General features: G+C 42.0%; 1 protein-coding gene across 8 annotated transcripts in view; it reads right to left on the reverse strand.

The window, feature by feature from the left end:
* Positions 1-21761, reverse strand: part of LDLRAD4 (low density lipoprotein receptor class A domain containing 4) — a 456291-nt gene that overhangs the window by 23989 nt on the left and 410541 nt on the right. For 5 of the 8 annotated variants that reach the window (XM_054985110.1, XM_054985105.1, XM_054985106.1 and 2 more), the window contains one exon: positions 5198-5352. In XM_054985110.1, coding sequence (XP_054841085.1) covers positions 5198-5352 — 155 coding nt within the window. Of the gene's footprint in view, positions 1-5197; positions 5353-8775; positions 9574-21761 lie in introns of those variants that run through there. The other 3 variants (XM_054985112.1, XM_054985111.1, XM_054985113.1) reach the window with 2 other exon arrangements.

A 21761-nucleotide genomic window follows, 5' to 3' on the forward strand; every position in this document is an offset into this window, starting at 1 on the left:
GTAAAACATTTGCCGTGTTCTCTTAAACAACTACATGGCTAAACAACATAGTAGAGCTGTAGTATTCAAACTGTGGGCCAAGAATAACTTTTGGGTGGTCCTCAAGATTCAGACTCCAGGGCTGTTGACCTCCTCCCCAGCAACAGGAAAAAGAAGAGTGAGGGGGGAGCTGCCACATCCCTTCCATTCATTCCCAGGGATTGGGCTGACTCCCATGCACCCAGGCTCAGCTGGATAGTCAGCTCCAAGCCTGGGGTGCTGCCCATCTACATGGGCTCAGCTTTCTCCAGCAGGCAGTGGCATGGAACACAACAGGTTTCCTCTCCTGATATTGCCTCCTGGACCCTGGCCAGTGGAAGCAGGGAACAAGCCAAACCACAGTCTGAGGCACTTAAAGCAGAGAGTTCAAGAGGCAGAGTAAGTTCAGAAGTGGGTCCCACTTCAAAAGGTCTGAATGGAGCAGGATTAATGTGCGCAGAAATGAAGCACACATGTTACCTATAAACTTGTCAAATAATTTCTGACAATGTATTTATTACAGCATTTTAAAAATGAAATAGGTAAATATCAGTCACTACAGGTGTTTCACCTTAATTTCAAATTTTATGTCACCAAACTAACATCTGTAAAGGTTTTTTTTTAATGGCCACTTGGATTTGGATCGGGAATCTTATTTGTTATAATAGACTGGTTGTTTCCAGAAACAATGCAGCGCGTTCGCCACTGCCTTCCTATACTGGGCTATAGAATTTCTTGCAAAATTGGCCGCTCCAGAAATAAAAGGGAATCCAGTACCAATTGAGCTGTGCTTTACTTACTTCCTCTTGGACTAAGGCAACATACTGGCAGTTCCATTAGATTCAGCAATTTATTTATCCCCTTCCTTAGATTAAAGTGTTTATATTTTGCAAATTACACGCTTAAAATCTGTTAAATATTTAAGCACTGAGCTTCATAAAAAGTATCAACAAAGGCCATGGTGGAGAATTGTTTGAACAATACAGGTGCTCTGTTCTCTTACAGCGTAACTTATATTATACTAAGCCTCTGACATTCCTGTGTACCTAAGCTCATGGCACACTTCCATGCACTGGACAGACAAAACAGAGATTTGGTTACTTCAGGAATGGTTGGGTTTGGCAGACATTGAACATTCTGCTCTGAATTTGCAGCTACAAAAACAAGACGCTGCACTCCCCCCCCCAAAAACGTTTACAAGTGGCTACTCTGTACAGCTATCTTTGGAGTTGCTCTAAGACGCAGCTGGCAAACCACGCACTCATTTATCTTTCTGTCTCAGTAATGGAGCTGATATGAGGCATCTGCAGGAAAAACAGGGAGAGAGACAATAATTCCCTTCCCTGTAAGTCAGCCATGACTTGACTGCACTTTCCACCACTCTCCTTGGGGTAATTCAAATGTGGAGAAATAGGCAGTGGCACTGAACTGCCTAGTCTATACCATTCTTCTCGGGCTGTACAATTCTCCAGATGGGGAATTCCTTGTTTGAATCTTTCCTCACTCAGGCAAAGGGATGGGCTAAAATATTTCTTTAAAAGGACAGCTTTCAACGTGAAGGGAATTTTTACACGGGAGCATTCATATCCCAGAACTGCAGTCCAAAATGGACTACGTGAAGAGAAGTTGTAGGTGTTTCATTTACATTCAAATAAATTTTGAGTGCTCCCACTGTAGTCTGATTTCCAACCCAGCTGTCTCTTTCTTTCACTTCCACATGCAAGTTAGCTGCTTTGCATAACCCAAAGCAACAATGCTGTGACCTTCTTCCACCCTGAATAGGAGACGGCATTAAAGCAGAAGGAAGTTCCTTTGAGTGAGCCCCTTTTCCTAGGTATGTACAAACCAGGTAAAGGGTATACCAGGACCATCCCAAGCAGGCCTACTCGGAAGTAAGTCCCATGTTATTCAACTGGCTTATTCCCAGGAAACGGTGTCCTTAGGACCGCGGCTTTTGTCAAGCAGCACTGAAAGTTAACTAACTTGCTGTCATGTAAGAAGTAAACTGCCTTCACAAAGATATCACTTCCTCTATTTTGTATGGTGACACGATTCAAAATGGTTCAAGGAAGGACTGTTTCTTTTCACTTTAAACATACATTTTGCAACTGAACAAATAAGAATTATATTGGTGAACCAGGAGTGATGGGGCAACCAAAAGTGAGCTGATGGGGAAAATGCAATGCAGAACGTAATTCAAAGATTACATTAGACATGAAACAGGGAAATATATTATGTTTGCAGAGCAGACAGAGAAGGAAGAAAATTCTGATTTCACCTATTCATACATGTATACTAATATCATTATCAAGAGAGAAGGATGTCATAGTTTTTTTCAAATATTAATTTGAATCTAACATTCTTTTATTAGGCTTCCACTACTATGAAGCCAAAGTGACAGGCCTTTCCTTCAGGCGTTATTAGTCAGCAAACATTCTAAATCTGGTATCAAGATACGCTTACACCATAATTACTCTTTCCAACAACTGAGTACTCAGTCATCAACACCAATTAAAAGGAAACAGGGCCTTCTCAATTCTTTTTGTATTCTTAAAAGGACAAAGCCAGAATAAAAGAAAGGACAAAACCAGATGAAATAAGATTTTAAACAAAGGTTTTCAAAAAATATCCTAATTTTATAGTTTATTTTTGGTGGAGCTTACATCATCTTATGTTTTCGGTTCAAACAACTCGGACAACAGAAAGAACTAGTCATTTGCAGTTTAGGTTTCAGTGTCTGGGGCTCAAATCCAAAGGAGGAAACAAATAGCTAGTCCACAAGCACTGGATCATTCCCATTCTCACTAATGATGACCATGTAATTAGATCCCTTGAACTAGAAGAGTCAAAGGTATGCCCAAATATGACCCCTGGCCCGTAACAACTGTTTACCATGGAGAGCTGCTCGTACTTTTTGAAGCAATCACATTTGCCACAGGTACATCAGCAATTTCCCCGCCATGGATAGTCCAGGTGAGCCTGATCTAGTCAGAAGCTAAGCAGGGTAGGCCTTGGTCAGTAATTGTATGGGAGACCTCCAAGAAGACCAGGGTTGCAGAAGTAGGCAATGGCAAACCACCTCTGTTAGTCTCTTCCCATGAAAGACTCACCAGGGGTCACCATTATTCAACTATGACTTGAGGGCACTCTCCACCACCCATCAGCAATTACTACTTAAAACACTCCCAACAGCCATGTTCTTTATATCACCTATGTATGTGTGACCAGGAGCCCTGTTCAACCAGATGTATGTAGATTCATAGGTGCTAACAATTTTGCTACAAGAAAAAACATTGGTGTGTGTGTGGGGTGCTGAACCTAGAACGTTAGCTGGGAAGGGTAGTTTAAAAAGACAGAGCTGGCAGGAGGTCAAAGGCTTTGCTATACACAGGAGCCATGTGAAGAGGCTGTGAAGTGCCAAAAGAGAAACTTCAGCCCATTATAACATCTCCAGGTCCAAGCCCAGCTCTGGAAGGCAGCTCCAGCCCATTTCCATTATTCACTGCCCTCTGATTGCAATACCCCAGAGTTTTAGACTGGAAAGGTGAAACTGACAGAGCCTTCAAGGAGGCAAAGATGAAATTAACTCTCTGCCGGCTCTGTCTTTTAAAACTATGCTTCCCGGCTAACATTGTGTCTCCCTACACTTGATGAACAAAGTACATTCTGTGTGTGTGTGTGTGTGTGTGTGTGTGTGTGTGTGTGTATAGTGTGTGTATAGTGTGTGTGTGTATGTGTGTATATATATACATACACTATACATATGCGTATGTATATGTATACACACACACAGACACACAGAGTAGTATAGTCCCTATTCTTTTACCAGAGCATCTTTCTGAAATATTTCATTACAGTACAGCCCTATTACTTGTATAACATGCCCTCCTGAATGAAACAGTTTTGCATAGTTTGCAGAATTCAGGAGAGTGGGAGCCTTCCTAACCTCATTAGGCAGGCCACTGCATAAGGTAGGAGCCGCAACAGAATGCACATGTACAGGCAGTTGTTGATTCCTGCAGAAGGCCTTGTTCAGATGAGCAAAGCTGTCATGGCTTGAGGGAGAGAGGCAGTCCTGAAGATATGAAGGACCAAGGCCACGAGGATGCGGCCAATATGTGATCGCCAATACTGTGAAGTGAATCTGGTAACTGATGCACAGCCAATGGAGTGACTGCAGAATGGAAATAACATGCATGTTCCACTAGGCTTCCGATAATAATGGAGCTGCAGAGTTCTGCACCAACTGGAGTCTTTGAATTAGAGGGGAGACCTATGCAGAGTGCATTACAGTAGTCTAGTCTCAATGTTACAGTGAAGTGGATTCAGGTGACCAGACTGGCTGTGTTGGAAGAAAGTGGTTTTTGCAGCTGCATTAGCTTGTGTCTCCAGCAGCAATTATGTATCCAGTATAACCCCTAGGCTCTTAACTGGGTTAGCAAATGATCAGCTGAACCCCATCAAAAGTGAGAAGCATAATGTCCTTCAAGATCCCTGCCTTCCCAACTTGCATCGCTTCCCTCTTCTTAAAAAATGAGGAGCTCCACCATCATCTGTCTCTGATCAATGAACAGATGCAACTATTTGAATAACCGTGTAATGGATGTAATGTGGTTTAATGGATGAGGTTGTGAAATTGGGAATCTAAAGTACTAACTACCAACTGGCCAAAAAGAGGTTGACTTTGGACCAATCATCACTGCAGCCTGACCTGTCTCACAAGGCTGTTAAAAGGATGGACAAGGGGAAACCAAAGTGTCAGGCCTCCCAAAAGGAAAGGCAGGATACTAATAAAACTATCTTTTGTACAGAATTTCAGTCACAGTTGTAGGAGAGGCTCTTACACGTGTACAAAAACAAATGGAACCTTTAAAATAGCTATGCAGGTACAGTTTAAAACTGTGCCGCCTTTAAAATAAGAGCAAGACTACAAAAAACAAAATGCCTCATATTTCTGTCTGGAAGAAAAACACAATACAGTTAGTGATTTGTTTTGCTGGCCAACTCTATGAGCAAGGAGCAAAGAATTGATTAAAGCTGTGGTACTTTGTTCCAACAGAAGTCACGAGCATAGAACTTGATTCTCTTGTTCTCTGCAACAAACTGTTTATCCATAGACAATTGTAACAGACCAATATGCATTAGGACAATATACATAGGTGAAAAAGTTTAAACTCACTGGTTGTAATGATTCCTCTTGCCTCCTACTTTGGCTCTGCCGACTGATGAAGGACCGTGTTGATACTTTGTAATGGTTCAACAAGCAGATGATCACTACTACCATAACAGTTATCACCACTATTATGATGATGATCTGAACGAACTCTAGTTCCGCTGGGGGGGAAAAGAGAGAAAGCCTCGCTCAGGGATCAAGTCAAAAAAGAGAAGAAGAGCAGCAGAGTGAAAGAGGTAAAGCCTCATACTTCTATTTCATATTCATGATTTTGCATCTCATCTGCTCAATACCTTACAAACACTTAAGTTCAGAACTATAAGTGACAGGTCTTTATGAAACAAATAAAATTATGCCCTAATCTAACACATGACGATTGTTTTTAAAAAATAAGAACATACTGGGCAGTATATCAATCAACAACTATTTTTGGACACCAGTTTCAGGTTTTATGGTCTCTCTCCCCTCCCCCCCGACATCCAACACATATTTAAAAAAACAACAACTTGCAAACAGTCATCCTTAGAAACAGGGGAGACCAAATGACTGTGCCCCCATTAGATCATCCACCCATTCTCCACCTATTATCAAGGTTTTAACCAGTACATTACAAAATTCATCCAAACAGCATTTACTGGATACTATTTCACCAAACTACACCTTGAAATTATGGAAAAAAATGAAAATTCCAGCAATAGATCAAAAACTTGTGCTGTTTTACAATATTGTAGATAGATGGATAAATACACACACCTTCAGTAACTCATCTTGAAAAGTATACAGTTAACATTTTGGAAAAGAAGCTAATATTAAATATTCCTCAATAGTAATGACAGTGCTGAAATAACATTTCCAAAATATCCCCCTAATATTTCAATTGGATCAAGCATTTTGTACTAAGAAATGGGAAGACATCAGCACAACCGTAACATTACAAGTTCAGGAAGTTACAAAAATAATACACTCATTTTTAAGCAACAGGCTAAAAAAAATATGAAACTGTGTTTCACTGGCGGCAGTACCACAGTAGATTTTCACTTGTACCACTACCTAGAGAAGGAACAACAACAGGAAAATGTATAGGAGAAAGGTAACAACCTGAAGGTTTAGTCTTGAAGAAAAAGAGAATCCTGACTATGCAAAGCTCCATTAAAGATGACAAAGGAAAAAAGGAATAAGAACTGCATTTGCAGATATGGTAATTTTATTAAGGGTCCTTTTGCTGTAAAAACATAGTGATGACAAATTAACCTAGAAAGTCGCTGCAGTTTTACAAAGTCATGATGCCCATAAAATGTCTTAAAGATTAAAGAAAATGCCCCAGGGTACTGCAAATGTTTTGCTTTGGAAGACATGATAATTGCTTTATACGCCTCAGATTCAATTAATGCATCAATTAAAATTATGGCACTTTGGGACAAACTTGTCACATCATTAATCTTGAAGGATCACACCTTTAGCCATTCAAATTAGCAGAAAAATACATCAATGACAGAACAACGTACAAGTACAAGCAAGAAGGACTCCCCCCCCTTCAATTACTTCTATGCAGTGCATACAAACCAAACTTTAAATATGTATGGCAACTATTCAAGTTTTTAGTAGTTCATATTTTGGCTTTTTCTGAGCCAAGCATGCCTCTGATTATTCTTGCTGAATACATTAGGATAGCAGTGGCAAACAGCTAAATGTAGAAAGTGTTTATTCAATAGTTGACTTTTCAATTAATGAAAATTTCTCAGCCACAAAGAATACTATAAAATATAAACACAATGGCTGGAACATGGATATGTATCATCAGCATTACAGCAAATATAGGACTGCATAGGGTTCAGCTATTTTTAAAAAATAGGCTAATGAAATTGGTAAAAATATTCTGACTCATTTTCTTAAAATCTTGGCTATCCTAGGGTGCAGAGTTTAAGCAGAATAAAGTAAAATAAACATGTACATTTCTCCATATTATCCTATTTGTTTTAAAAAACCATTTTCCTCATCACAGGAACTGACAATGTGCTAGATGGTTAGTGGCAGAACAAAATACTTTCAGGAAAGACATGCATGGCAATACACAGCTATTTTTCTGAATGGACAAGATTGCACAGAGAAGATCATATAATTTACTGGAGACCACAGAAGTTATTTGCAGACTGAGAGATTAAAGAGACTCCTCAATATGCATGTGAAGTACATGTTTTTTCCTTTTTGTAGCTCTCTCTCTTTACTATGACCATGAATGGCCAAATGCAAATGCTCTAATACAAGCAGACTCAACATCAATGTGTTAGTAGTTCCTCGGGTCATTCTACTGTTAAGTAGTGACAACCGAGTTTAAAGTAAACCCTTTGTGTCTGTGCCCTCTGATTTTGTTTTCCATGAAGGCTGTGTTTTGTGTTTTAAAAGTAAGGGACTCACAGTTTTTCAACTACAGGATTCCATAATGCCAATTATTTCAAGCCTCAGTAACACAATACTTTATTTGGCCTGAAAGTATTTTATTATTACGTCAGTTAAGCAGCAGTTGCAAAAGAGCAATGTGCAAAATAAGCAATATTGATTTAGGCTTTCCTAGAATGCAGTGATGGCTAGAATAACATGTTGCTTCTGAATCTGCCAAAAATAACATCTTCTAAGTTTAATCAAGGACTTCACACACTGCACCAAAAGAAATTTTTGTCTTTTTCAGTGAACAGACATTTAGCAAATTGGGAGTTATTAAACAGTGGGGGTGGAGGGGTGGGGGAAAAAACTTTTTGGACACAATTTCCAAAGTCACAGTTTCAGTGACAGTATTGTTTCTCTCTTTGCTGTACCCCTCATCCACACACACACACATGCTCGTGCTCCACTTGCCTCTACAATGGATAAGAAATCACATTCCAAAACCAGCATGGGGGTGGGGGGTGGGGGGGAGATTCCCATTAGGAATGGAAAGTGGATTTTTACACAAGCGCCTTCATCTAGACTTACACATAATCATGCCTTCTTTTGACAGTTTCCCTTAGTGCACACACATTTTAAAAGTCTACAATCCTTATAATGGCAAAATGGTGTTAAAGGAGAATAAGGTAAGAGTACTAAAAAGGCACATCGTTTAGATTTCTAAAAAAAAGTCTAGTAGTCTTTAGAAAACACAGAAAAAAATTAAAGCATCAACATATTTGATAACTAGAATATAACATGTGGGAAACCATCTCCAGCCATTACAACATACAATTACATATACCCCCATCCTCACAACTGTGTAAGAAAAGTACTGGCACTCATTGCTACCACATTTTTTTACCCTACTCTGTCAGGAATAATATCCTCAGCATTAATAACAGACACATTATCTACCCACATTCAGGCACTGAAAAGGTAGGGAAGGAAATCCCTCCTTTTATCGTCCTTCCACTGTCCTGGTGATAAGCATGACAGGGCAACTAAGTCATTATAAGAGTTTATCTGTGTTGAGAGATCCTAAGCATGCACCTTACCTGCACTCTCTGGCCAAAGAGTATCTCACTAAAAATAATATATACTTCAGGGAGAGAGAATTCAAATAAGGGCATTAAAAAAAGGAGGACGAGGGACGAGAATACCTCTTTCCAAGACCAGATCTTTCAACTGAGCATCCTTCAGGGTTGTGCTGTTCAGCCGGTCACTGGACATACTCGGGTCCTCCACTGGGAAAGGAGCCCGAGTGCGCAGGGCATCACCGGGCTGCCTCGAGCCCCGCGCCGCAGCCAGGCAACGACCCCGGGCAGCCTCCACTGGCCAGGCACCCTTGGTGCGGGCTAGCCGGGCTTCTCCCTCGCCAAGCGGGACGAAGCCGCGGCGCTACCAGACGCACCGTCGTGGCGCGGGCTCAAGCCGCGAGCGGAGGCACCCGGTTCCTGAGGAAAGCAGGCAGCCGGCGCCGCGAGAGGGGGCAGGCGGCGGCGGGCGAGGCAGAGACCCCCTGAGGCCTCGCATGTTTCCCAGCCAGCTGCGAGTCCCGCTCAGCCTCCTCTGAGCCCCCCTAAGCGCGCCTGATTGTGACACAAACGACCGCAGCTAGAAAAACACAGGCGGCAGACCAACCGGCCATGTCGGGGGGCTGGAAAAGGTAAAACGCAAAAATGACAAGATAATCAAGATCTTACTATTCTGCCTCTGTTTCTTTAAAGGGTTAAAAAAGAGAAGGGGGCTTGAGGAAGGAGGACAGGCGGAGTGGGGGGGGATCAGGATCGGGGTGGGGATGAAACCGGGGAAGGAACTGCTCTTACCCGCTTCCCGCGCATAACTGCTCCGCCGCCGCCGCCGCTCCGCTCTTTAAGCCAAGCCCCGCCGACACTTCAGAGGCTTCTCATTCTTCCGCATTTCTGCTCCAGCGCGACGTGCGTCACTCCATGCCCCAAACGCGGCACTCGCCGCCGCTTCAGTCAAGAGGCTCGGCTCGGCTCCCTCCCCTCCACCCCGAAGTCTCCGGCGATTGGAAGCTGTTCGCACACATGCTCTTTTCCAAGCAAGCAAAGCCCACACGCATGCCATCGAAGCCCGCTAGGAAGCGCCCTTCCCCGGTGGCGGCCGTGCCGTGCCAGCGCTCATGCCGCCGGGTGTTTCTGCCCCCACCCCCGGCCAGAAGCTGCCTGCGAAGGTGGGGTAAAAAGTCCCAAGACCGACCCTCCTTTTCTGGGGCCCGCTGGCTGACAAGCCTCAGCCCAGTCACATGCCTTGGTGGCTCTGTCAAGTCCGATGGGGGGGGGGGAGTACCGTGGTATGTATTTATGAGGCGAATGGATTTATTTCAGCGGGTCTACTACCCTCTGTAGAAACAGAGGAGTTAGCCGTGTTAGTCTGTGGTAGCAAAATCAAAAAGAGTCCAGTAGCACCTTTAAGACTAACCAATTTTACTGTAGCATAAGCTTTCGAGAATCAAGTTCTCTTCGTCAGATGCATGATACAGAGAGGAAGAGAACTTGATTCTGGAAAGCTTATGCTACAATAAAATTGGTTAGTCTTAAAGGTGCTACTGGACTCTTTTTGATTTTGCCTCTGTAGAAAGTGTCTTAATCTGATTGCTTCTCCTTTTTTTCTTTATCTTCCTATTACCATTTGCCTTTTCTTCCAGTCTAGATAGAACTTCCCCGCACATCTATGAAACGTGGGGCCTCAAAAATGTGGTGCTGTCTTAGACCACTTTAAAAAGGGATTAGACATTCAAGGAGGCTAACTAGTAATTCGAAAAAACACTTAGCTGGGAGTAAGGCCCACTGAATAAACATGAGTAAGATTCTGAGTAGAACTGCTTAGCAGCGTTTAGAGGAAGTCTACCACTGAATATCAGTGGGGGAGGGGGAGCTTCAGGCACACAGCTTTGGGAGTCCTGAGATTATCTGGCTAGCCAAGGGGGCAGGAAGCAGCTATCTTCCAGCTCAGCCAAGAATCCTTTCTCTTTCAAAAATGTTTTATTGAATTTTAATTTCATACTATTTAAAATTCCTGTGAGTTATAAGAGCAATTTTTGACTGAAAAGTGAGATAACAGCAGTCAATAAAACTATTCTTATACTGGACTAAATGAAAAAGAGTCCAGTAGCACCTTTAAGACTAACCAATTTTATTGTAGCATAAGCTTTTGAGAATCAAGTTCTCTTCGTCAGATGCATGGTACAGAAACTGGTCAAATATAGAAGAGGAGGGGGGAGAAGGGGAGGAGGCTTATACTACATTGTGTACTGTGGTTATCGAAGGCTTATACTACATTGGAATTGGATGGTCTGGTTGTTTTGCTGCTACAAACCAACATGGCAAACTCTTTTGAAGCCTCACACAAGCCAATTAATCTCCATACCAAGAAGAGATGTTTACATTTACTAGCAAAGGAATGTTTTGGTTACATCCCTCTCTCTCCCCCCCCAACTGCATCTTCTCTCTCCTCCCCTTCTCCCCCCTCCTCTTCTATATTTGACCAGTTTCTGTACCATGCATCTGACGAAGAGAACTTGATTCTCGAAAGCTTATGCTACAATAAAATTGGTTAGTCTTAAAGGTGCTACTGGACCCTTTTTGATTTTGCTACCACAGACTAACACGGCTAACTCCTCTGCATCTATGGACTAAATGAGACTTTGATCTACTGCAACAGGCTCTTCAATAGTCATTCTGTCTAGCATACCTCAGCCTAGCATACCTCACAGGATTTACACATGTTAAAACATATACCTAATTTTTCTCCCCAATGAGGACCTATGGTGATTTTAAACATTGTTCTCCATTTTATCCTCACAGCCACCCCCCTGTAAGGTAGGTTAGGCTGAAAAAATGTGGCTGACCCATGGTTCACCTCCCTGCCCCACTCACCTGGCTGGTAGAGTGAAATGAGGGGGAGGCAGGTCAGAAGCCATTGGAGCACATAGCAAAATGGCACATGAGTGTGCCCCAAAGGCCCCAATGATTCACTTCTGGTTGAAAGCCAGAAGAGACCCCTGGCCCAACCCCTGCTTTGATGGTAAGGGGGGCTGGCAATTGAGCCCTGATCATCCAGTAAGCTTCCATGGCAGAGTTGGAATATGAACCTGGGTCTCCCAGACTAATCCAACACACTAACCCTTCCAAAAATTAATGCAAAATCACATAGGTAAATTCCTCCCTTCCTGCATCACATTTAAATCAGGCCTGAGTCCATCCCCTTTAAGGGGGAAGCAGAAGATCATATTTCATTGAAGAAGAGCTTAAGACATCAATGAAATAAAAATTGGGACTTTTCTTTCTTTGGGAGCATTGTGGAAATGAGTGCTTGGGGACCAAAGAGACTGCAAGGCAGACTGCGTATTTGTGTGATGCCTGTCGGATCCGGAAGTTTCTAACTCCTCTTTCTGTACCTTTTGTTCTTTCCTCTTGATCTTGCAAGAAGACCATTCTGCAGAGCTCTCCTGTGCAAGAGGCACATCCATATTCCCACTCACATGCAGCTGGATTAGCAAGCCACTTGTAATAGCAATCAGTGTTATTTAGATGAGGTTTCTGTGTTTTTGTATGCTACTACAAGAATGCAAGTAAATGTGAATCGTTTTCAATAAAAATACATTGTATCTGTTGCAATGTACTTGACTTGAGGAGTGTTTCACCACATACGATTCCATGCTTTCCTGACTGTGCTGCTCTGCTTCAACAACTCACAAATATCCTCAACAGATGCTTCCTTTGTGCTATACCAGTGTTCTGTGCACATGGAGTTGTTTGTATAAAGGAAAATTCAAAGCTGGAATCCATCATCTGCAGTCTGAAGCAGCACATTCTATTCTACTACCCTCATTCTCTAGCATGTTGTATACCAGGCCTCCACACAGGCTGCCTCTCAGCATGGAAGCTCTGTCTTAACTATGATGACTGGTTGGAGTAGATTCCTTTGGTGGAACTTGGCTGAGGCAGATAGGTAGCTGAAAGAAGTTCAGGTGGATATGGCAAGGCAGGACAAATAAGACTTTTACAAGCCTTTTGGACACCAGCCACCCCTGGAAAAATCCAGCAAAATGCCATTGTCATGTCGTGAATATCCTTGCTGTGGATTGGAATGGCATTTTAAGAAAAATAAATATAGCAAGAGTGTGTTTGAGGAATGGGCAGGATGAAAGGGAGGCCACTGAAAATAAGTAGGATGCAGGTTGCAAGCTAGTGGTGTGGGGACAACGGGGAATCCCTTATTCCAGTACTGCAACAGAGTCAAGCAGCTAAGTTTCTGAGACAGCTTTCTGCTCACCCAGTCCTAAATTTCAGTAGTCCAGCGCTCTGGTGCAATTGCTCTGTGAGGCTGACTGCTGCAGTTTGGGGGCTAGATGAGCAAGAATTATGCAAGTAGATGAGAGGGACTCTTGTAACATGCCAGGCAATCATGTCCTGGGGCACCACTGTGTGGCTGAGCACTACTGGAATATAAGATTGTCTTTAGGATAGCACTGAATGCTTTGTTGCTTTGTTACAGGCATACAGTGCAATCCTAAGCACACTTACACTTTTCTTCTCCCTGGAACTCTCCACTTTTCTAAGACTGTTAAAAGCAATGAATCGTATAACTGTGTTTAGGATTGCCACTGTTCTTCCTGAATCTGTTCTAGCCTTATTAACAGAATTACAGATATTTTTTATTTTAAATAGCCTGTATATTTTGGACTTCACTTTCTTCTGTGCAGGGGCACTTCCAGTATTATAGACTGCACTGGGGTTTAACACAGAAGATACAGAGTGATAAAGATGGAGAGTGTGACAGCGTCCATGCCTTGCAGAGAGGTTCAAAGCCTCATTTAACCAGAAGCTCACGGAATGACCTTGGGATAGTCACTGTTCCAAGCCTGATGTACTTCAGAGGGTTGTTCTGGAGAGGGACAATACTGAGTTCCTTGGAGGAAATGCAGGGTAAGCTGAGGAAGTAAAAGCTCTTGCCTCAGCCCAAGGAAAAAAACCGCATTTTTATCTTGCCTTGCCTCCAAGGATATCAGGGCTCAATAAATGGTTCTCCACTTCCCCTTACAGTAATCCTGTGAGGTGGTGTGATGTGAACCCTGATCTCCCGAATCTAAGGTTACCACTCTTTTTTTTTTTAAAGCCAAAACTTATTCTGTGGCACCTGCAGTTTTTATCATTTTGAATAGTATTTTATTTTAGTTTTAATGCAATTAGGTGTGAGAAAGTAAACAGATGGCACCAGCTTGAAGATTAGAAACAGAAGCCAAAAGAAATAAGTTTGGAGGAAGGATTCAAAACAGAAGTGGAGTATTTAGATTTTTATATTAACTCATTCTTAAAGCTTGCTTCATTTCACATTATTAGTAACTGCTTTGAAAACTAACCTGAATTATATAATCTTCCAAAGCCTTGATGAAATCTCCCCTAAAATCTTGTTTCATAGATAAACACAGCTGTGCTTCATCCACACAGTCCATGTGGTCCACCCACAGGCCATTAAGTGCCTTATTTCTGTGGCTGATTCTGTTTATGCTTTGGAGGGATTAATTATATTGGGACACAGAATGCTACCTCTTCAAGAGTAAGTTAGATTCTAGCACGAATGTGTCCAAAGATGTCTTGTAAAGTCGCAGATCCTGAATAGTAACTTTGGGGTAGTTTCCAGGCTGCTCGCTATCATTCTGGCACATTCAACACATTGTATACATCAAAGAACCAGTGGATTAGGTTAAATTTAGATTTGGGGGAAATCCTACTTTAAGCCACTGCCTGGTTTCCAGTAAATCAATTACAGCCATACCATCTTGAAATATTTCCAGATGAAATACAGTAAAATTGTATTGTAGTTGCAATACAATTCAATAGTGTCTTACCAGTTAGGAGGCTGAACAACTTTTTAAACATTGAAAGTTCTAGCTGTGTAAATTAAGATTGTCTGGTCCTATCCTTCACAATTATGAAGGTGAGTAACTTTCTTCTAAAAAGGACAAAATAGGAGGTGAAGTTCTTTGGATTTCATACACATTCTGTATTGTACAGCAAAAGGGCGTACAGAATGCATTCTATTCTCATTAATGGATTGGAAAAAAGGGCACTGTAAGCTCTAAGACTTGGCTTCACTCGACAATTTGCACCCATGCTGAGATATAAGTAATTTCCCACTGCAAATGAAAACTGCAATGAGAGAGAGAAGGGACAAGAAAAAAAGCTACTATGAATCTGATTGCACAAATTGGTTGAGGTCTTCTCATATAAGGAGAATAGCCCTAAAGGGATAAAGTGTCTGGGTCATTGAGAATCAAAATCCTGTGCAGGGACTCATAATATTAAACACAGGTTATAGAGTGACTTCCCATTAATCCAATACTGGCTAATTCGCCCCTTCATTTGATTTTATTACAACCTCAGGAACAAAATAATTCTTACAGAAAATGGCACAACTTATTTCTGCTTTTTACAATGAGCACATTTCTTTGAACAATGTAGTGAGATGACCTAATCTTTGGCTGTAGAAAAGTTGGCATTATAGTAATAGGAAAAGCCACCCAATTATAGAACACAAAGAATGAAAACAAACCCATTTCTTAAATCAGAGAGCACCTCTAACGTAAAACAAACCTACTCTCTGTTTCTGGAAGGCTATGATCTCAGTGATGTGGGTTCAGCTGGAACACGGATATGAATTCACTTGTGGAGGAGCATGCCTTAAGATGGGAGTGAAAGTCCAGGTATACCATAGTGCACTGTAATTTTGTTTTTAGGTTTTCACAAACTGTAAACATCCGTCTAGGCTGCATCATTTCAGACTGCATATGGGAGCTCTCATTGAGTTTATTTCTATATGCAAAAACTCCCTCTTAGAAATCTAGTAAATTAGGAAGAGGCTAGACTTATAAGCCTTTTCCATGATATCTAATTGGAGGCAGGGTGCAGAGGAACATTCAATTCTAAGTTATCGTATCTGCAGTCTGCAGTAGTACTTGGATTTATGTATTTTATTCTGTTTTCCTCCCACTGGGGACCCAAAGCGGCTTACAACTTTGTTTTTCTGTCCTCTATTTTATTCTCAGAACAACAACCCTGTGAGATAGGTTAAGCTGAGAGACAGTGACTGGCCCAAAGTCACCCAGAAGGCTTCCATGGCAGAGGGGGGATTTGAACCAGGATCTGAGCCTGACACTTTAACCACTATACCAGGCTGGTTGCTACCTCATTGAGAACTAGAACAATGAAATAATGATTATGTGGGACTGTTTTTGACAGTCTTTTCTGTCAGACAGACAGACAGACAGAAGCCAATTATATACTGTTTTTAATTTTGGCTCATAGTAGATGGCAAATCAAGATCAAGTTCTAATCCTCCAGTTCCATTCACAAAGGGATAACATTGATTACAATTCCTTCAATTACTGTCATGGTTTTAACCTCACATTTTCCTCCATTCCACTCAAACAGTAGTTTTAAAAGATGCACCAGAGAAATGCATTAAAAACCTGAGAGCTCGCTTCATTTATTATCCTTACATGGAAATAACACAGCTGAAAGTGAAACAGCTAGAGACAGAATTAGCGGGGGTGCCAGTATCTCTGCATATGCAAGTATTTTATTCCTCCAAACAAAAACTAAAAGCCATGTTGTTGAAATACATGTCGCTAAACAAGCCATTAACGGCATTTTACATACAAAAAGAAGAATTCACTAAACTGAGTCCCTTTGGGGCCACAGTGTGACTCATGCCAGGTAGCTTATTCACTTGTCTAAACTTGAATTGCCAGCAAGCCATCTGGCAGTCAACTCAAAAGAGACAGACAGTGTCAGGAAAGAAACTATTAAGGAACTATTGTGTTACCCAAATAGGAGGGTCTCCTTGCAAGTTGCGGGAATTAGCATGCAAAGAGAGGCAGTGAGAGGTAGGTAACTTAGCGAGATCTCTACCTATGTATACAAGGATTGTCCCTTCTGGAGAACTCTATTAATAACAAAGCAGATGTTCAATCAAAAGGGTTTTTAATTGAAAATAATAAAGGTAAATTGGTCACAAAAACACACAGCACACACACAGAGCTAACTAGAAAGTGGTGCGGAAAATTGGGTAGAGTTGAGGGACTGGGTGATAGTTACCAGACCTGAAGAGGATGTCTGTGATAGAGAGCGTTGAGCAACCAGCACATCAATGTGGGAAGCGCTCAGATGACAGTCCGAGAGCAGATGCTTGATCCAAGGGCATGCACACAACTATGGCAAAGGGGCAGTTCATTTATACCGTGGAACACACTCTAGGGCAAGATTAGGTGCTCTGCCCCCAAAACAATAACTTAATGGTTGTCTCCAGGGTGAGATAAAGAACTGGAGAGCTGTCTCTAGGTTGATACAGGCTGATTCCGCACACGCTGGATAATGCGCTTTCAATGCACTTTATCAATCGTTTGAGGTGGATTTTTTGTTCCACACATGAAAAAATCCGTTCCAAATGATCTATAAAGAGGATTGGAAGTGCATTATCCAACGTGTGCGGAATCAGCCACAATAAACTGGGAAAGTTTGATAAAGCCTTCCTGGGCAAAACTAAAGTTATCAACCATGATTGACGATCCACAATAGATGGGTGGGTAAGGCTATCAGGGCCCTGAATTGCCTGAAAATGGGAGAGTGGATAAGGGAAGATTGGTAGGGTGTGTTAAGGCAATTCATTCAGGGACTTCGGGAAGATCCTATTGTCTTAGAATCTTTGCATATCTCTGGGGTGTGGGGGCCGATAGCTGGTCTCACCTAGCATCTCACATGCTAGTAATTCTCCATCTCCCAGCCAGGATCTGGCTTCCATTTTCTGCCTGGCTAGGCAGCATTTCCATGTTTAAAATATTGCCGTATTCATAAGCCTTCTCAATATCATGAGGGCAAGTCTGACTGCTAAATATTGCTGCTATGTGTGAATAAGTTGATCTTATGTGTGAATAAGTTGATCTTATGTAATCTACTGGGAGTGTCCTAACAATCCTATACAGCCAACCAACATCACATCACATTTTATAATTTTATTGGCACAGCAGTCTATACACCCCATGAAGACATTTTACGAGTCCTTTTCAAGAGTTGCAGTTGCTGGATATAACACACAGAGTTTTCCATCCCCTACTCCCACTGGCCGATGTGGGGTGGAAAGGATGGGAATGGGCCTCCCAGGGTGCACTCCCTGTATGGCATGAAGATGTCACTCTCAGGAGTGATGTCATTGCCCTGGCCATGAGAGTGCCCTTGCAATTCATGCCAAGTCAATTTGGACCTCAAATGGGCCAATTCCTTAAGAATCTGTCTGGCATAAAGCACGGGAGCACTCCCACGGCCTGCACAATGATGACACTCCCAGAAGGCCTCCTTAAAGGTGAGTGCCAGGTCACCCTCATCCTACAGGAGGGTAAGGGGACCTGGCAACGCAAAGTACACGGAAAGACATGAATAAGCATTCATCTGCACTTTTAAAAAAAGGTACACAAGATAACAGTGCCAGGCAACCCCTAGCAACAATGATTTTGTTTTTGCTCCTAAAAGTGATATTCACTAGAGCCAAAGATGCCTGTAATCCAATTGACCCAATTGGATTGGCCCAGCCCATGCAGCATGAGGAGAGGGCAATTGATTTGGTCCTTTCATGTATGTTAGCTCCTGTAATGGCACTTCTAATTAAAGTCTGAGTTATACACTTACCATAGAGTCTATTTTCAGTCTTTTAGGCCCTTCATTTTTAAGTATCTGACTCATTGGTAGCATACCACCTCATACTGAAATTATCCTATCTTGTTAGGAAAGTAGGAAACACCTGCAGTTTTTAAAAACTTCCCTGAACTTTACCACAATTACAGCTCAGACATTTCATCGCTTTGTGTGCCAACTAAAAACCACACCACAAGGAACACTTCCTGACTCATTGAAATGTACAAAGCAAGTTCAACTATTACAGACAGTACTCAGCCACTCCTCACAATTGGTTTCCACCACAAAGTAGAAGTATGTGCATGCAAGTTCATATTCTTGCCTTTAGTTCTGAGCCTGACACTGTGTATGACGCAAATAAATGCTGGGTTGGATCTAGCCACGTTTTCCATTCAATCCCATTTTGTTCTCATTTTAACACAACCTTTTTGTCCACTCGGATCCCATGATCCCCAACATTACCTTTTGAGCAGTCAAAGTGACCCTCCCTTTTGCACCCACAGAAATGCTGGTTGGGATGCAACCCATATACTTCACAGCTATCTGAAAAAAGTCTATTCTTTAGTCTAATCCCATGCATGTTTCCTCAGAAGTAAGTCCTAATGTGCTAAATAGGGCTTACCTACCCAGTGAGGGTGTATAAAATTTCAATTAACAGTATTCTAGGTAGAAATATAGACTAAGATATTTGAATTAATATTAATAATGAAATGAAATGACCAGAGAATAAGAAGGAATCTTGAAAGTAATGCAAGATAAATATTCTGCCAAAAACAGAAAATGTGCAGAACCTGAGGTATGAATGAAGGGGGCTCAGAGTGTGACCTAAAAAGAAAGAAGATTCAAGCAGAGGTGCCACATTTAGAACCATCTAAGATTATTTTCAGTCACCTGCAGGAAGGAGAAGTGAGATGAAATGGGGAGATTGTGAATAGTCAAGGTGAGGGAAACAGTCGACATACAAAGACCTGATCTGGATACCATTTAAAGTGAATAGCAAAACTACAGCTGCTTTCCATAAGACGAGAAAGCTGAGGCCCCAGGGTAGCTATGACAGCAGGTGCCATTCTCTGTTTCAGAAGCAAGAATGTAATTTGGTTTGAAATCTCATCAGACATCTTGGGAACTGAAAGCACATGTTTATTAAAAATGATACTTTCAGATGACAAATTATATTTCTGACACTGTACTGTGCCTTTCAGTTCTATAAGCAATAATAGTCCAGCAATCTCCTAAAACAATTCCTTATTAAACAGATCCCATTATAATCCTGTTCTAACACTTGCAAATTAAAGAATATACTTTCTCAAGGCTGAGTTCAATGTAAAACATTTTGGAAAGAAAAAAACCTTAAAACAATCTATTCTAATCACATGACAATAGTTAAAAGAATTTAAACTTGACAATTCCATAATCCTTAGTAAGTAGGGTTTTGTTTGTTTTTTTGCCAGAGTTAATACATCTCCAAGGGGCTCATCCATTTTTAGCTCCAAAAAGCTGGTGGACTAACAGTCCACTCCTGATTATCGAATAAAAATTTCCTATAGGAAGAGCCACTTTAGACCAGCACATCTTCCAATGAGACAACATTTGTTTTTTGTTTGTTTGTTTGTTTGCTTGTTTGCTTGCTTGTTTGTTTGTATTCCGCCCTCCCCACACCAGCAAGCTCAGGGCGCATTACATTTCCTAACATTACAATAAAACTTACATTTAGCAGAAATTTAAAATCACAATAAATACAGTATAAATATTTAAAAGTACAGAAAGCAGCACAGAAAATCAATCAGTCACTTACCCAACCGTCACTGAAAAATACTTATCATGGTTAAAAGAAAAGTTAGGTGGTGGATACTTCTGATAGGGAGGGCCCTGTTCTCTAATTTGGCCGGTGGAGGCCCAGCTCAGCCTTGACCATACGCCTGGTGGAACAGCTCCGTCTTACAGGCCCAGCAGAAAGATAACAGATCCTGTCGGGCCCTGGTCTCATTAGACAGAGCATTCCACCAGGTTGGAGCCAGGACCGAGAAGGCCCTGGCTCTGGTCGAGGCCAGGTGGGCCTCCCTGGGGCCAGGGACTGTTAGTAGTTGTTTGTCGCCAGATCGAAGCGTCCTCTGGGGCACATATAGGGAGAAGCGGTCCCACAGATACACTGGTCCCAGTCTGCATTGGGCTTTATATGTTAATACCAAAACCTTGAATTTGATTCGGTATTCTACTGGCAGCCAATGCAGCTGGCGCAGTACCAGTGTTATATGTGCATTACTAGGCACCCCGGTGATGACACGTGCCTCTGCATTTTGGATCAGCTGCAAAGGCCAGATCAGGCCCAAGGGAAGCCCTGCATACAGCGTGTTACAGTAGTCTAGCCTAGAGGTGACCATTGCCTGAATCACTGTAGTTAAATCGTGGGTCGAAAAATAGGGAGCAAGCTGCCTGGCCTGACGCAGATGGGAAAAAGAAGACCTGGCAACCATGGCGATCTGAGCCTCCATTTTCAAGGAGACATCTAGGAACACCCCCAGGCTCCTGATTCTCGGAACTGGTGTAAGCGCCGCTCCATCGAGAGGAAGAAGTCGGGGTCCCAAATCCACGCACCCATGACTCAAGTACAGGATCTCCATGTTTGTGAGGTTTAATTTCAGCCAACTCTGCCTCAACCATCCAGTCATGGCTTCAAAAGCATGCCCCAGGACATCCGGGGCTGAGCCATCCATCCATCCATCAACAGATATAACTGGGTGTCATCAGCTTACTGGTGACACCCAAGACCGAATGAGAGAAAGGCATACAGAAACTCTTCTCAGGAGAATACACCCTTACAATATAAATTCTCAGGACTTACAATATTACCACAGCTGTAATTCCTATTGGGAATTGTAAGGATTGGGGAGTAGAGGAGGAGGGCTATGAGATTCCTTGTGTTTTCAATGACCAAGAGATATGATTCATCTTATATTATTTTGGAAGGAAAGGGAGAGCTTCCTTGTGAAACACAGAGCTGATTGGAGCACAATTTGACTGCTTCTTTGCTATCTGATGCCAAATTATTTGTTTATTTGTTTGTTAGACTTACTTTTACACTGGCATTTTCAAGCTGGCTGGCAGAAATGCAATAATTCAATACAAAATTATAACAAATTTAAGAATCATCATCCAGAAGATCAGTCACCATAGAAACTTGTCACACATTCCTAAGCAGAGTTACATGCTTCTAAAGTCATTGATGTCAATGGGCTTAGAAGGGTATAACTATTTGGGACTGTACGGTAGGACAGTTGGATTTGTGCCTTACTATGTAGGGGTTTGCACCCCCAAAATTCTAGTAAATCTGGATTCAGTATACTGGAGTTCCCCCCCAAACTGGAATTCTGGGAATACTGAACCGATTCTCTAATTCGCTCCGGTTATATCAGGGAAACTTATTATTCAGC

This window comes from Eublepharis macularius, chromosome 7 (genome assembly GCF_028583425.1).
Source record: "Eublepharis macularius isolate TG4126 chromosome 7, MPM_Emac_v1.0, whole genome shotgun sequence".
Lineage (NCBI taxonomy): Eukaryota > Metazoa > Chordata > Lepidosauria > Squamata > Eublepharidae > Eublepharis > Eublepharis macularius.